Consider the following 16,008-nt stretch of genomic DNA (forward strand, 5'->3'; position numbering starts at 1 on the left):
TTGTTCTTATTGAGCCAAACCTAATTCTACTGGATGGATCCTTCAGACAGCCATAGTAAATTAATCAAATATATTAAGTAATGTACAATTCTGCATTTTATTACGTAAATATATAATTAATAACAAAAAATGACAGATATTTTGTAGAGGGCACAAAAGCATAAATCAATGTGACATATTTACAGTACAAGATTCCAGTTCCACATTGAAAATCAATAGACATATGGATGGGCTCTTTAAACTGAAATGTGCAGCTTAAAATTGTGTTATAAGAAATCTCTAGATGTTAGCAACATTTTTTTTTTTTTCTGGCTTCTAAGTTTTTTCCTGTCTATCGGGGAGCAGCATCAGATGTGAGGGAACCTGGTAGCCAGAGGATCTAGCCATTCCCTTACAATTTTTATTTATTTATTTATTTATTTATTTATTTATTTTGCTGTGGTGTTACAGTATCATTAAGATCTGATGATGACAAATGGAAATGCATGGTTCTTTGATATACACTAAGCTTTTTTTTTTTTTTTTAAATGAATATGTTTGATCAGCATAGGTGCATTAAATTGAAGATTGAACCATTGACAAAACGGTTTAAAGTAAAGACATTCATAATGTTACAAAAGATTTCCTTTTCAAATAAATGTTGTTCTTTTGAACTCTCTGTTTACCAAAGAATCCTTCGGGGGAGAAAAGGAATCACTGTTTTCACAAAAATATTAAGTAGCACAACGGTTTTCATTGATAATAACAAGAAATGGCTGCTGAAAATCCAGCTTTGACGTTAATGGAATAATTTACATTTCAAAATATAGTAAATTGGAAAATATTTATTTTAAATTGCAATAATATATTTACTGTTTTTACTGTAAATTTGATCACATAAATGCATCCTTAGTGAGCATAAGAGCTCTTTTTAAAAACATCATTCTGACCCCAAATCTTTGAACAGTATTAGGTAGTAGGTAGTAGGTATATCCCAAAAATTACCATTGCAAATTCCCCAAAACCATGGTGTGTATCATACCGTGTCAAAAAACACGACAATGTCAAATAACTTTTTATGAACTTTTCCTTAAATGATATCAACCTCGCAAACTGAAACTGATTTGAACTAACCTGTGTTCATGTTAAAGATCTCTCCTTCTTGTGTCTTGATGTCACACAGTCCTGAAAGACATATCATTAAGAATCAGTCAGCAACCCGTACTCCTGGGTAAGTAAACCATTGATTTATCCGTGTGTACAGCATGTATGAGTGCAGGTGGAATGGTATTGGCGTCCCATCTCTCCCCGGCACAGCAGCATGCTAGCAAGTGTCTAATGTGGCTGGTTAACATCCCTCTTGGGATATGAGGCCCTGGAATGAAAGGCGATACAAGCCTGGCGTTTCAGCTCAGAAACACGCAGCGCAGTATCAAAATACACACCATACATACACATATATCCTCACGCATTCTCTGATCTTACACATGACCACTTTTGGTGTGTTAGAGCTTAACAACTCTTTAAATTCGTTGCCAGCAATGTACAGCCGTCACACACTAGTAGGGGGGCTATTGTAACAAATTAAACCCCTGTTTAGTTTGACCTAGATTACTAATTTTTCAGTGATAGATTAACAGCCCATGTGACCCTACTCCGGAAATATCTCACTTATTTTAGCACTGAATATTTCAGGGATGGTCTATGATAGGAACACTGTCATTTAATCACATTATTACATTACTTAACTCATCAGCAGTAAGAAAAGCACTACAAATATGCCAGATAGGAGACACCGTTAGCATGTGCCCATGTGCAAGACGTATGTCTAGCTTTCAGAGTGCCATGCCACTTGTCACACATACTGTACGTTGACCCAAAGTGTGCTGCACCTGAGACCATCCTTTGATAGTGGTATGCTATGCATTTACAGGTCATGACAAGAGAGAGGCCTTCGAATTTGATATTCTAAACCTTTTAAAGGGATAAATGAAATTTCTGTCATCTTTTACTCAGCTTCATGCCATTGCAAATATTTAAAATTATGTCAGGCAGTGTTTGTACAGTTCTTTTCCATTTAATGACTGTGAGAAGGGTGACCAAGAATGACAGAGTACCATAAAAGCATCATAACAGTAGTCCAATTTGTTGTGTTGTCTTTGGTTAGTGTCACCTGGCATCTTATTACTATGTACTTGTATATTTTATTAAAAAAAATTGAAATTTAGTCTAAGATTTATTCTTTTTTATGGAAGAGGATTAGGGCCAAAATAAAACCATCTCGAGATTAAAGTCATTATATTGCGAGATTAAACTCGTTACATTTCGAGAAAAAAGTCGTAATACAATCTTGAGAATAAACTCATTAAAAATCGAGAATAAAGTCATGTTTCGAGAAAAAAGAAAAAAGTTTCGAAATTTCAAGAGGTTTTTTTTCCCGAAACACAACGACTTTATTCTCAAAATTTAATGAGTTTACTCTCAAGATTGTATTTCGACTTTTTTCTCAAAATTTAACGAGTTTTTTTCTCGAAACACAACGACTTTATTCTCCATATTTAATGAGTTTATTCTCAAGATTGTATTTCGACTTTTTTCTCGAAATTTAACAAGTTTAATCTCACATTATAATGACTTTAATCTCGAGATTGTTTTATTTTTTTTATTATTGCTTGGCCCTAATCCTCTTCCGTACATTTCCGTACACTAAACATATTTAGATCGAAATCGTCTTCCATTGCGATTTCCTGTATATCTAAATATGTTTAGTGAAAGGTAATACTTCCAAAATCTCTGTATAAACAATAAGTGACGTACACGCGCAAGCAATCACTTCCGGCGCATGCGCAGACCGAAGCGCCCGTGCCGTCAGATCACTTGGACATGGCTGTATTTACACGAGGTCATAACGATATAAATACTGTTCGTTTTCTCACACAAACCGCTCGTTTCGTGTCCCATCAATGTGTACTTACATGTATGAGTCATTCAATCATTTTTAATTTTGACTTCTCTGTGCATGCTCTTTGAGGTGAACCGAGCGTGGACCCCCTAAACCCCCAGTGTATGACTGACAGACAACAACGGTTTGACCGAAAAATATCAAAATTGAAGACACTGTGGAAACAAAGACACCTACATACATCTGACACCTACATCGACCCCCTTGAGGTAAGCTGAAACATATAAAAAATGTATTTCAAAGTGAACTATCCCTTTAAGCTTAACACCCGCTGTTCGCCATTCTCTTACATTTTATGAAAAAGAGCAGTGTCAACAACAGTGTCAACAACTAAAAACATAATTTGGGGTGACCTCTTTAAAGAAGTTTGTAAATTCTAAAAAGAAAAGGAAAAAAAGTGTACATTGTATCATCAGTTCTGTATAAAGGTAAATCATCATCAGCTCTTAATAAATCATTGAGCCAAACAGGATTGCCCCATGCAGAGTCTCATTAAAAAACAGACCCAGAGGTCATCCTCAAAATAAATCTTCAGACACCACAGCCAATAAATCTGGATAAAAACACAAGGGACAGTTTTGCCTGAGACACCACTGGACTTTGCTAAATCACAGGTTGTAATGAACTGTCAGCAGTAAAAGATTATGATATTGGATTTCAAGGGTGCAGACTTGTGGCGACAGAACAGCTGGAGGGGAAGGGAGCTGGACACTCGCCTAAGAAATGGACATAGCTCCACATTTATATTCATGAGCAGGGCTCACACTGGTCATTTACTTATCTCTCAAAACATTGAGAATCCTTCTGTCAGGGGAAATGTCAGAGGCAGCCAGGTCAATAAGCCATGCTAATTTCCATTGCCATCAATATTTCAATGCGCTCAACAAATAAATAGCTCCACCGCGAAAACGCTCCAAGACGACGTGCAGTAAACATGAAAGGTCCATTTTATGCTAAAAAAATGAATTTAAAATGCTAGAAGACTGAGCATGCATATCAGAATAAGTGTTAACAAAGTTTTGTAGAGCGTGGATTAAAAATTTTGCAGCATTTAAGTTCCCAACACCTTAAACTTCTATAACATGAAATGTTTCTCTAGACAGCATAGCCAGAGGGAAGTATTATAGGTAATACTATAGTTAATAAATCCTCAATAGATTAAGGAATTAAAATTCTGAGGAAGCAGATGAAGATTTTTGCCACTTACTGAGCTTGAATGTGAAACATTGAATGGCCTACAAGAGATTAATGGCAGTTTCAGTTCCAGATTGAGCTGCGAATGGGTCCCAAACAGAAATATGTCATAAACTAGGCTTTATCGTTATTATCGCAGGAAGTCTAATTCTTATCGTGAGGAGAATTTTTACCGGTATATCGCCCATCCCTAGTCAATAGCAATTAGATTACATTCATTACAATCATTGACGTTGTCTAAACTGAATACACCATGTACTGTATACAGATGTGTGTTCAGTTTATGATATACTCCATGCACTTGAGTCTGTTGACAACAGAACAAATGGAAGAGTGGATAAAACATTCACTTTATTAATTACAGACTTCAGACGGATTCCAATATCAGAAACAAGTGGATGGTTTATTTTAATAGAATTTAAACCAGTCTAAATATAATATGTTTGTTCAGAGCATTTTATTTTGTCTATGAGGCACAGAGTTTGGAAAGAAACTTTTGTTAAAAGATGAAGCAATCAGCTGCATTGAATCTGACAGCAGCAACATTTTCCACGTATGTTTGTTGTTGTTTTTTTAAACATTATTAACATTGTAAGTGAACCAGGGAACATATTAAAATAATTATACCATGACCCCTTCAAATGGGTCAGTTTTAATATTACAATGTTTGTAAACAACCTGAGCCAATTTTATGTTAATTAAAATACACACTCGTACTGTTTGTACATGCATGGTACCATGGCGATCATGTTGCTCTGTTTTGATGGCTTATTTATAGTCGTATTTCTCAGACTTCTGCGTAAGGACTGGACACGGGCCATTTTCACAAGCCTAACAGCCTTTTACCAGTTAGGGATGAAACCATGTCATAAGTAGTCTCCATGAGTAGTGCTCAAGTGCCAGGACAGAAAAAGATTAAAAAGAGCTATGCTGCCAATTTAGAGCTGAGAGAGAGAGAGCTGAAGGCATTAATGGATTCAGTCTTAACTTTATTAGTCTGTTTATTTGTGATGAATTATTCAATGTTCAAAGGCCAGAATGTTTTAAAGGCTATAATGTGTTGTCTTCAAAGCAGCTTTATGCACTCTAGTTACACAAATATTATTTAGATTAGATTGACATATATATTCATGCAGATATGAAAACCACAGAGTCAGGCCTATGCAGCAAACATAATTTAGAGGAACATTGCTTCTCCAAAAGTAAGAAAAAAAAAAAGTGATTACCTTTATTGACGATAAAACCAATAAATATATGGTTTGTAATACTTTTAGTGGTGGGGCATAATTAGAACACATCATTAAACAAAAGCTAAAATAGCAGCTCTAAATGGAATGTTCAACCACAGGATACTTGTGCACATTGCGCATAATACGATAACAGTGATTGCATTCCCTTTGAAAGCTATGAATTCTGCTGATGCGTATCCTACCTGATGGAGATGCTATTATAGATGTCTTGAAATAGATGTCCTCAGAAGAGCAATTTATTGGTTATATTATGGCTCCTGCCTTTCCTGACTGTCAAAACATAACATTTCAGTAATGGGCTTTCTCAAATCCCCAAAGTAAGACAGTAATATGCTGGATATGTTGCATGTATTCTCCAAAATAGGAAGAATCTCTTTCTTTTCCTCTGGGATTTCCAAACAAGCTATTTATATGAGCATCTCAGTCAGGACACAAGAAGTTCTATGTTCTCCTAAATGGTAACTTCGGAATCACAATTTTATTAAGTTGGGAACTGTGCATGTTCCGTTTGATGCAATAAGTCCAACAAATATTTTCTAAAGCCTCAGATAATTGCTTAAATTGTTCCCATGTGTTTTATAAGTATAATTTAATTTCTAAATCCAGCTCCTAATACAACATAGCTGTGTAGTACTCGAATGGATTACCTAAGAGTGATAAATCATTTGAAACAACAAATAAAGGAAAGCCTTAACTTAACTTTGGAAGAATTTCATTCTATATGTTCAATGGATTATGTTCAGTGAACGGTATAAATCTACCTGGGAAATAGAAGATGAAATAGATTAAATGTTCAATAGCTTTTTGTATCCAAGAAATAAAAATATATACATTTAAACTGATAGATTTTCACTGGATTAAAAAGTGTGACAACTTGCCCTGGTCTCTTCTGAATAATAAAGACGATTGCACTGATATTGGCAGAATGAACACACGTGGCGATCAGTACATCAAAACCTCAAATCATGTCGATAACGTCTCCAAATTTAGTTTAGAGTAATGGGTCAGAGTTGTGCACAACATACTTGAACAACTGCTATTTTCAAGCCTTGCTGATAGAACTTGGTTTATGCAACTTCGAGTGGGTCACAATCCGAATATGGCACGGGCCATTACAGGTAAAAACTGTGAGTCTACATAGGGTTAAATGACTGTGCGAAGTGCATAGCACATGATCTTTCCACAAGTGAAGGGATTGAATTAAAAGAGACCCTTGTGATTAAAATGTTTGTGCCAGAGGGTATTCACAGCCATCCATGTGAGTGTGAGTAGTTAGATATTGTTTAACCGAGCCGACGAGAGGGATATTGGGACATCTGCCAGAACTTGAGTGTTTCTGCTGTGATCCAGCTGGTGGAAACAGCAGGTGCCCTTGAAGGGGTCATGTGGCCAACAGATTCGTCGCCAACGTCTCCGTCACCCACTTAACATTTGAACGGCTAGAGATCGAAAGCCACATAAACTCTAAAAGTTCAGAGTTTAAGAGATTCTAGGAAGATTGCTGTTTGGCTAGTTAATTTCCAGACTTTGCTCCTCTGTGGAATTGAAAGCACTTCTTCAGGATAAGCTTGGACTGCAGTAAAAAGCTGATTGTAAAAATCTCAGATTAGACTTAAGGGAGTCTTTAAATAAAATAGATAGTCAAAAGATTTCAAAACCCATTAAATGCAAATTATGCTCAATCAACAGCATTTGTAGAATAATGTTTATTTAAAAAAAAAAATCAACTCTTATTTTCCATCAAAATTTATAATTTATATTAAATTTAAAGATAGTGAATTAGTCCAGAAACTGCTATTTGAGCTGTACAGTTATTTATCGTAACAACACCGTTTTAAAATTGGATAGAACTTTAAACAGCAAAGGTTAGTGTTGTTGTTTTTTTTTTAAGTTAACATGCATTTTACATCTTATGGTTATACTTTGAAACAGTGAGTATTTTCACGTTTGATTTATTTATCCTAAAAGGTTAGTTCAGTGAATATACAGGTCAGTCATATTGGTAAACAGAAACATGCCTGCTTGCTTGAGCTTTTCCAAGTGCCAGTGAGGTTTGTTCTCATGCATCAAGCAAGATTGAGTTTCTATTTTCTAAATTTGAGTGTTCCACAAATGTTCGTCGATCAATGTTTATACATGAATCCATTTTCCATCATAAGAACTGACCATGACCCTTTAGACATCAGAAGACTCTTTAACAATTTTCTTGGCTATGGCGGGACAGAAATATCTCAGATTTCATTAAAAATGCATTCATGGTTCGAAGATGAACAAAAGCCTTATGGGTTTGAAACAATGTGAGGGTGAGTAATTGATATATATATATTTGACAAACTTTCTTTAACAATGCAATGCACAAGCTTGAGCTTAATACGTATAAATACTTAACCATAATAAAAAATGATATAGCTAAATGTATGGACAGCAATACAGAAGGTACAAAACATTATGAATATTGCCCTGTGTTTTGTGCCAAAAGCTTTTATAGTCTTACTAAATGTATCTGTATCACAACTATTGAGCCCTGTGTGTAATACATACCACACAGAATATCCATAATAGACAATATCCAAACTGGGCATTTTGACCTCAGAGACAACCAATAATGTGCTGAAGAAGAGGACAAACATTATTTAAAACAACAAGACCCAATTATGATAGTCTGAGATATATAGGTTAGCATACCTTCCTTCTTACATCTGTTTTGTCATGTTAGACCTCTCTAAACATTGCCATCTCTCCTTTTTTGGTAGAGATGCCATATATGGTGCCTTCGACGTGTTGTGCCATTTCTAAATGCTTTTGACGAAGTGCACATGGGTTGAGGTCTACAGATAAAAATATCGTGATGAAAGCATTTCAAAACATTTGAAAAACCTGTCTTTTAGAAAGAAGCTCTGTGCTATGTAAAGATAGGAAAGCTTTTAGAGGGACTCAATGTATACACACACAACAGCCAGCAAGTGAAACAGGGACCCAACCTGAGAGCCTAGATAAGCAGCCAGCACTCATCATTCCAGCATTTCTCCTAGAAGCAATCTGACAAATATCTAAATGGGCTGACATTTAGAAAACCAGTTGGACCCATTCCTCTGACAGAAGCACTCCCCTGGGCTAGAAGATCCATCTGCTAATTAGGTGTTTAACCTCTGGAGGGCACCCAAAGTGACAGACTGCTAAGTCTTCTAGTCCTCTGACATGATATCACCATGTGTACACTACATTTGACATCCTGCGTATAGTTGCCTCCATCAGAAGACATCATTCAAATCAATCCGATATAAACAGCCACATGATATCAAAGAGGCCTTTGCAACTTTTTGCATTCTGCTAGAAAATCCTTAATATTATTTCAAAACTCTTCAAACGGACCTAAACGCTTTAGCAAACAAATAATTGGCTCGCAAAACATTTCTGAGCCGATCTAAAGGGATTATGATTCAATAGCTAGTTATTCAACAGTTACGCTATTCAACAGGTATTTTGAGGTACTTTACAGTATTGCTCAACCCTGTATCGCCCCTGTATGAAAAGCAATATTTGAAAATGATTTCATTAACTTTGGTTTCTTGTGATTTGCTGGTATAAGAGTCTGTTAAGACAGATATAGCAATGCTGGTTAAAACTTCAAGGAATAGTTCACCTAAAATTTATGTTTCTTAATTAAATGACTTTTCTTCAACATAAAATAAGTTATTTCGTGAAATTTCGAAGAGCTTTTTGTCCATATAATAGAAGTCATTAAGTTGCGATGTAGTTTCCCAGCAAGCAATTTTTGCATAAGATGTTTAATAGCCGTCAAAACACAGCACTGACGTCTAGGCTAAAACAAGTAAAAATTTGGTCTGTCAGTGGGAATTTAATAGATGTCTAAACCATAGCCCAAGAATAAAGTAGGCAACAATTAGATAACATGTCAAAGAAACCAAACACCTTGGACTTTGCTTACATGATGGAATATCGAGCCTGTTCTCATCCTTTGCCGTCATATAGGTGACGCCATATGACATTTCGTCGAAATACTGGCGTCACCTATATGACGCCAAAGGATGAGAATCTGTTGGAATATCATACATCGTCGCGCCAGTTATTTTTTGCAAAAATGACATGTAACCAAATTTAAGGTTACTTTGGCTAGAAGTGGGTTGCCCACCAGAAAATAGTGGGTCTACAGCTATGTGGAAATTCTTCAAAATATATTTTTTTGTGTTCCAAAGAAATAAATGCAGGTTCTGAATGACATGAGAGTGACGGAATGATGACAACATGTACATATTTAGGTGAACTATCCTTTTCAATAGATTTATTCTTTCAATTAATTTATCACAAATCCGTTCATACTGCTAATTAAAGTGAATTGATTCAAAATTAATTTATCAAATTTATTCCTTAACATTGTGTTAAAATGTAGTTGTTTTTCTTTAAATAGCTTAAGGGCTGTTGAGAACTATACATTGAATATTGTGAAATAAATGTAAAATCATCTTCTTTTTTACAATACTATACTATATTTTACTCTGCCTGGGCCTGGGGGATATTATGAGTTAAAAGTATAACAAGGGCTCATTTTCAGGAAACAGGGATTGGGCACTCCTTTATTATACAAAGTTAAAAATACCACAGTCACGAAAGAGCCCTCCCCCATAACAAAAACAGGAGCAGGCCGAGTGTCTGCCAGGTGGCCTCCTGTAAGACATCTTCATGACAGCCTTTCATGCTTCTGTGTTGATATTTCAGCAAATGTGCATTATACTGTATGTCATATTTGACCTCTCAAAGCTACTTTAGCTCTATCTCAAGCAATCCCTATAGCAAAAGTCACAGAAGTACCATGCATTTTTTTTTTAAACCAACATGGGAAAAAGAACATAAGGTCACGTTGACAGGATTGTGGTGTTATGATGGACAGTTAATCAATGGATGCCTTACATTACAGAGTGAAATGTAATTTAGCTGATATTAATAAATGGTGCCAGAGAGACGTCAGATTGCAACAAAGCCTCTTTTTAAGTATGACAAGGCGGTATTATTTCAAAGCGTGTACATGATACATCTGTCTCGGTTGAATCAGTAAAAACTGTCAACTCTGTTTTAGGCCAGTACACACATAAATCACACACATTGAAAGAACTATCTGACAGAAGCATGCATTTATTTTACAATTATTTTTCACCTGTTTATATAATATTTTATGATGAAACCTTTACAAACTTTTTTCACTGTGTCTTGGGATAAAAGTCTCTGTCTTGAACTGCATGATACATGCATATAGCATTTGTTTATTTATATTTGAACTATTACATGTTATATAAACTATTATCAAAATCAATAACATCAAATGTCAAATGCGTCCGCTAGACTGTCTTGACCTTCTTGACAATTAAAATCATATAACAACATAAAATTGATGTCACATGTTGAGCTTAATTCTTAATTTATTTAGACACTCCACTAACTATAAGCAACTTTGCAACTACAAGTCAACTAAAATTTTGCAAAAAGTTATTTTACTGCTTGCAGTTTTGCAGACTTGGTCTCAAGATTAGGTACATGAGTTAATGGTTTCACTGATTGGCCCATTAAGTATCACTTTTTAGTGTGTGAGCAATTTAAAAAAAAAAACTGTAGTAGACTGTTGGGGTTGAGTGTTAGGGTTTAGGTTAGTAGAATAAGTTGACATGCATTTGCAAAGTTAATTATAGTCAGTAGAATGTCTGTTGGGATCATCACAATAAAGTGTTAGGATATTAAGCAGACCCTAATGAGAGTTATTTGACATTTGTAGTTGAAAAGGTACTCAAAGTTTGTAGAATGTCTAAAGTGGACCATCAAAATAAATTACCAAAGATCTTTAAAATATGAACTAATTTTAAATACCAAAAATATATTATTTAGCTGGAACACATTTTGCTCTCAACTTTTTTACCGCTTGATTTTCTATAAATAAATGGCAAATATATTACAAAGTGATATCATTCCTTACAATTTGCGACATAAAGAAGTGCAGTAACATTATTAGGACCATTTCTATATTTTCTACAGCTTTGTGCAAGTACATACATGAATTTTATTTATTTTATTTTACTATTTTTGACAGAATTCATCAGACTCAAGCATTCATCCCTGTTGCCTAAGTTGTTAAAAACAAATACATTTCTGAAACTGGGATAATATGGGAAACTATTTACTACTAATTAATTACTAAATTTAACATTTGGTCCCAACCTAGATTACATTCAACCCAATTACCCACAGTTATAGATTTTTATTTTACACTTGTGTTTTCATTTTACCATTCGTTAATTTGTTGATTGCGAAGTTTGATTGTTAAAAAAACATTGTACATCACAGGGTTTTAGGCTCTAAGGTTGTGAAACGATTAATCGCACCCAGAATAAAAGTTTGTGTTTGCATAATATATGTGTATACTGTGTATAATTATATATATATATATATATATATATATATATATATATATATATATACAGTATATACATGAATATGTTTCTTAAATATATACATGCATGTGTGTGTATTTATATATATATATATATATATACAAAATAATTATACACATATACACATGTCAAGACACAAACAAAAACTATTTTGGATGCGATTAATCGTTTCACAGCCCTAATTTAGACATGTCCCTAATAATGATAATATTAATAATAATAATAATAATATAAGATCAGTAGTACTACATTAAAAAAATCTTACAATTAATTCATTTATTTTCCTCTATTTTTCTCAGTTTTCCTCAAACTGTCAATGATTAGAAGAATCTGCCATTTATTTAATGCCAACCCTTGCTAAATATTGTGTCACTGCATGTTTACAGACTCTTTTATTATATTTACATATTTTTAATTTTATTTATTTATTTATTTACTTATTTTTTGGTGTGGTCGAAAGTTATTTTTTCTCATATTTACAGGAAAACTTATTTCGTATATGGCATGCAGCTGATTAACAAAAATAATACAAATATTTGATCAAATATATACACAATCCCAAACCAAGAGAAAGGTAAATCCTTACCAGGCATTAGGACTGAAATTAGGCGTCAGGTCTGAGCTGACAGGCAGCAGGATCCACGTCCACACTTTAGTCCTGAGATCCACTGCGTTTCAGGGTTAAAGTCCCAGACTGCAGCTGGCTTCTGGAGGCAAAAGATGTAAGAAAGTGAGAGGCAAGCCCCCTCGCTAGACAAGTGCTCATGCTATTTTCAGATGGAGACATGCACGTCTGCAGGCTGGAAAGTTACTCCACGCCTCTGGGGAAAACACAGATATGTGCTTATGAAGATCTGAGTGGTCAAACATCTTGGCTATGCCAATATTCACCACCATGCGCTAATGTACACAATTTAAGATGACTGTAGGTGAAGTTTAAAAAATGAATCAAAAATGAATCTGAAAAATCTGAAAAAATAAATAAATCTGAGGAAAAACATTTTTATACATAAATGAACAAGGGCAACTTTTAAGATTTTTAGTTAAAGATACATTTTAGTGATCAAAGCTCCATAGATAATGGCTCTCTTTTTGTCTCTGATACTGTTTGCTGATGACAGTTATAATTTATCAGCATGTCTAAACTAAAGTTTAGAGTGAAGAAAGTTGTCCTGGAGTCATGCTATACTATGAAGACAGATTAACTTGCCACTCAGTGTATTGCAAAACAAATGAACCGTGTAAATCCCTCAAGACGACAGCAGGGCCAAAGAGTGAAGCTCTTTCACCTCTAAAGAGATTTTTGTTGTTGTTGTTTATGTTCTTACTGTTTTTTGTCTTTAAACATTATAACCCACATGGGGACAAATTTCGCATTTTATTGCCCCTCCAAAGACTTTTCATACTGAGATTCACTTTTATATCTAACAGCGAGAGAGCAACAGCAACACAGAAGATCTGACACCTTGTGATCTGCTCCCTCCCGTCATGAGAGATGCCGTCACCCAGAAGCTCAAGGAATGTGCAGAGACCGAAGGTGTCAGCACAAACATGAGCCAAAGAAAACCACCCAGTAAAGCTAACATCACTCATATGCTCGTGCCTGAGATGACTTAGGTGTTACATCAACCATAGCAAGGTACGTACAAGATCATGATCCAGGACTTAGCAAACGGTTTCTTAAAACCAAATAATATCAAATTATGAATTGAAATTTACTGGTGAGACACAAAGCATAGGGTATTGGCATCTTTCAATTTTTTATTATTTAATTTATTTTAAGAAAGCACAAAGTTTGAAATTAGATCTGCAGACAATTAAAAAAAAACATCACTACAATATCTCCATCTCGTTTAGTATCTTTAGCATCCTGTTCACTCTATAGGAACCATGAAAGCCAGATGGTGCTGCATAAACCTATTGTACACTCACTACTAACACTCTCACAACTATTGTTATAGGAAACCTCCATTTTTGTGGGTGTGAATGTTCAAATACTGTATTGGTATTTATAAACATTGCAAACATGTTACATCAGGTATTTTTATGACTGATTTTAATACACAGTAAGTACACTTTACACTTTTAAAAAGTTTTACTTTAAAGTGCATTTTAAGTCATTTTAATAATCTTTTGTTGTGCATTCAAAAAGTACACTTATTGTGATGTGTGCTGACTAACACACTAAAGCACATGATGCAAAAGTACGTGATTATGATCTTAACTGTGGTGAGATATTCAATATTACATTTTAAATGTAAACTGCAACTTAAATATGTAAAATTACAACAAAAAAAAAACAAGTTTCAATAAAGATTCTGATTGGCTATATTTGGCAGTAAACTTTAACCATATTTCAAAAACACTAGAATTATTTATGGAATTACAAATAAAGATGTCCTTCATGCAGTCTCAAGTTCCACTGATTGCATTTAATAGAAATTTCAACTACAATACATTTTCATTGATTTGCAAATAACATGCAATTATGTGTCCGAAAACATTGCATTCAATTTGAACTTATTGTAAGCACATTCTTTTAAACTATATCCTATTATTTATATAATAAATAGGCCTTTTCTTTTAGAAACTATGCTTTTCAACTGCATTTCAGTCTTTTTCCACAAGGGTAACCCAGGGCAAATTTATTAAATTAAATTAATTAGGTGCTAAGGCCTTAGTCATAAACTTTGACACTCACAGTAGCAGCAGGCCTACTCAATCCCAACCCACCATTTTATTATAGCCATATATTTAGTAATATTAGACAGATGTCTCTCAAAAAAGATAATGGCAGAACTTGTGAATTCCAGAAATTGTAATATAATAATTAAATAATAATAATTTTAAAAAAAAATGCACAATAGTAACATGTTATCATCTAGTCAATTACATAGTGCACATCAGTAATGACCCTCTTGACCTTGTACTTGCTCAAGCACATCAATGCCTGTGACACATTAATGACAGTTGCACAGCAACCATTGACCAAGGGCTCATTAAAGCTCCAGTGGAGGTAGCCTACGCGAAAGGCCCTGGGTTCTTTAATCATTAAATACCTGATGTAAATGGAATACCTTCCAACAGACAGTACATCTGTGTGCAAACCATTTTGTGCTGACGTAGTTCTGTTTTTCTGTCTCTCATATTTCAATACAGTCTATTAGATCTTATACGTGCTGCTCTCTCATGATATCACAAGCCTGCCAGTTTAGGTGTGTGGGATACCGGGAGAATCCAACAGCACGTCGAAACGAAAGCACCTCACGTGCAGCAATATAGACAGTTTAAGTTCATATTGTGCAAATATAAATATATATATCTAGTAGCAGCTACATATTTTGCAATACTCAATTCAGTTTAGTGCACTGTGCATAGCCCATTGTTTAATAACAATGTCATTTTGAAATCCACACTGCTTAATGCAAAATGTTATAGTGCATAGCCTAATGTTTCATGCAATTTACTAATGCATACATTTAAGGCAATTAAATAAATTGATTGAATGCTAATTATTCCTGCAGTCCTTTTTTGAATTGCTTACCTCCTATATGTAGTGCAATCCAACAGACTGAGCAAACGCGGTTTAAATTCCCTCATATGTTATTATCCCGTTGAACGAAATCGCACACGTGTGTTTGCATCAAAACATGAATTCGTTCTCGCGCAGCTTCTCGGCAACAACAGCGCGAGAGGCAGTCGATTATAATTGTTCTTCTCAACAAGCACTATGGCTGCCCCGGACACAATATTCAATTTCAGACGCGCTTTCTTGACTCAAGAGATCAGTGATGAAGCATGCCGACCCCCATCTCAAAGCACTTGTTTTGGGTCGACAGAGATGTAGGGCTCTCATTGGTTTGGAGAAGATCCTGGTAGTCATAGTAACAGCCAACAGAGAGCATGCTTTATCATGGGATGGTAACGAATAGCGCAGTACCCCTCCCTTGTGGTGGATATTTACTGAGGAATGTTTTCCTGGAGGAACACTCTATGTAATGATGTTTAGAGGAAGCTCATTGTGGACACAACAATGGACCTTTCATTAAAGTGACAATGCCTCTTGTAATTGTATGATATTTTAGTGAATGTCGGTGTTTTGACTACTGTGAAAGAAAATGACTAAGCAAACTATCACTTACATCTTCCACCAGTGCATCCACTC

At 34.9% G+C, this 16,008-nt stretch overlaps 1 protein-coding gene across 1 annotated transcript in view; it reads right to left on the bottom strand.

The window, feature by feature from the left end:
* sorbs2b (sorbin and SH3 domain containing 2b) overlaps positions 1-15,750 on the bottom strand; it is a 53,371-nt gene extending 37,621 nt beyond the window's left edge. The window contains 3 exon segments of the mRNA XM_039648910.2: positions 1,114-1,164; positions 12,430-12,550; positions 15,388-15,750. Of these exon segments, the coding sequence (XP_039504844.2) occupies positions 1,114-1,164; positions 12,430-12,436 (58 nt within the window). The 5' untranslated portion in view covers positions 12,437-12,550; positions 15,388-15,750.
* Positions 15,751-16,008: the final 258 nt, after the last annotated feature.

This window comes from Pimephales promelas, chromosome 9 (genome assembly GCF_988280905.1).
Source record: "Pimephales promelas chromosome 9, fPimPro1.hap1.1, whole genome shotgun sequence".
NCBI lineage: Eukaryota > Metazoa > Chordata > Actinopteri > Cypriniformes > Leuciscidae > Pimephales > Pimephales promelas.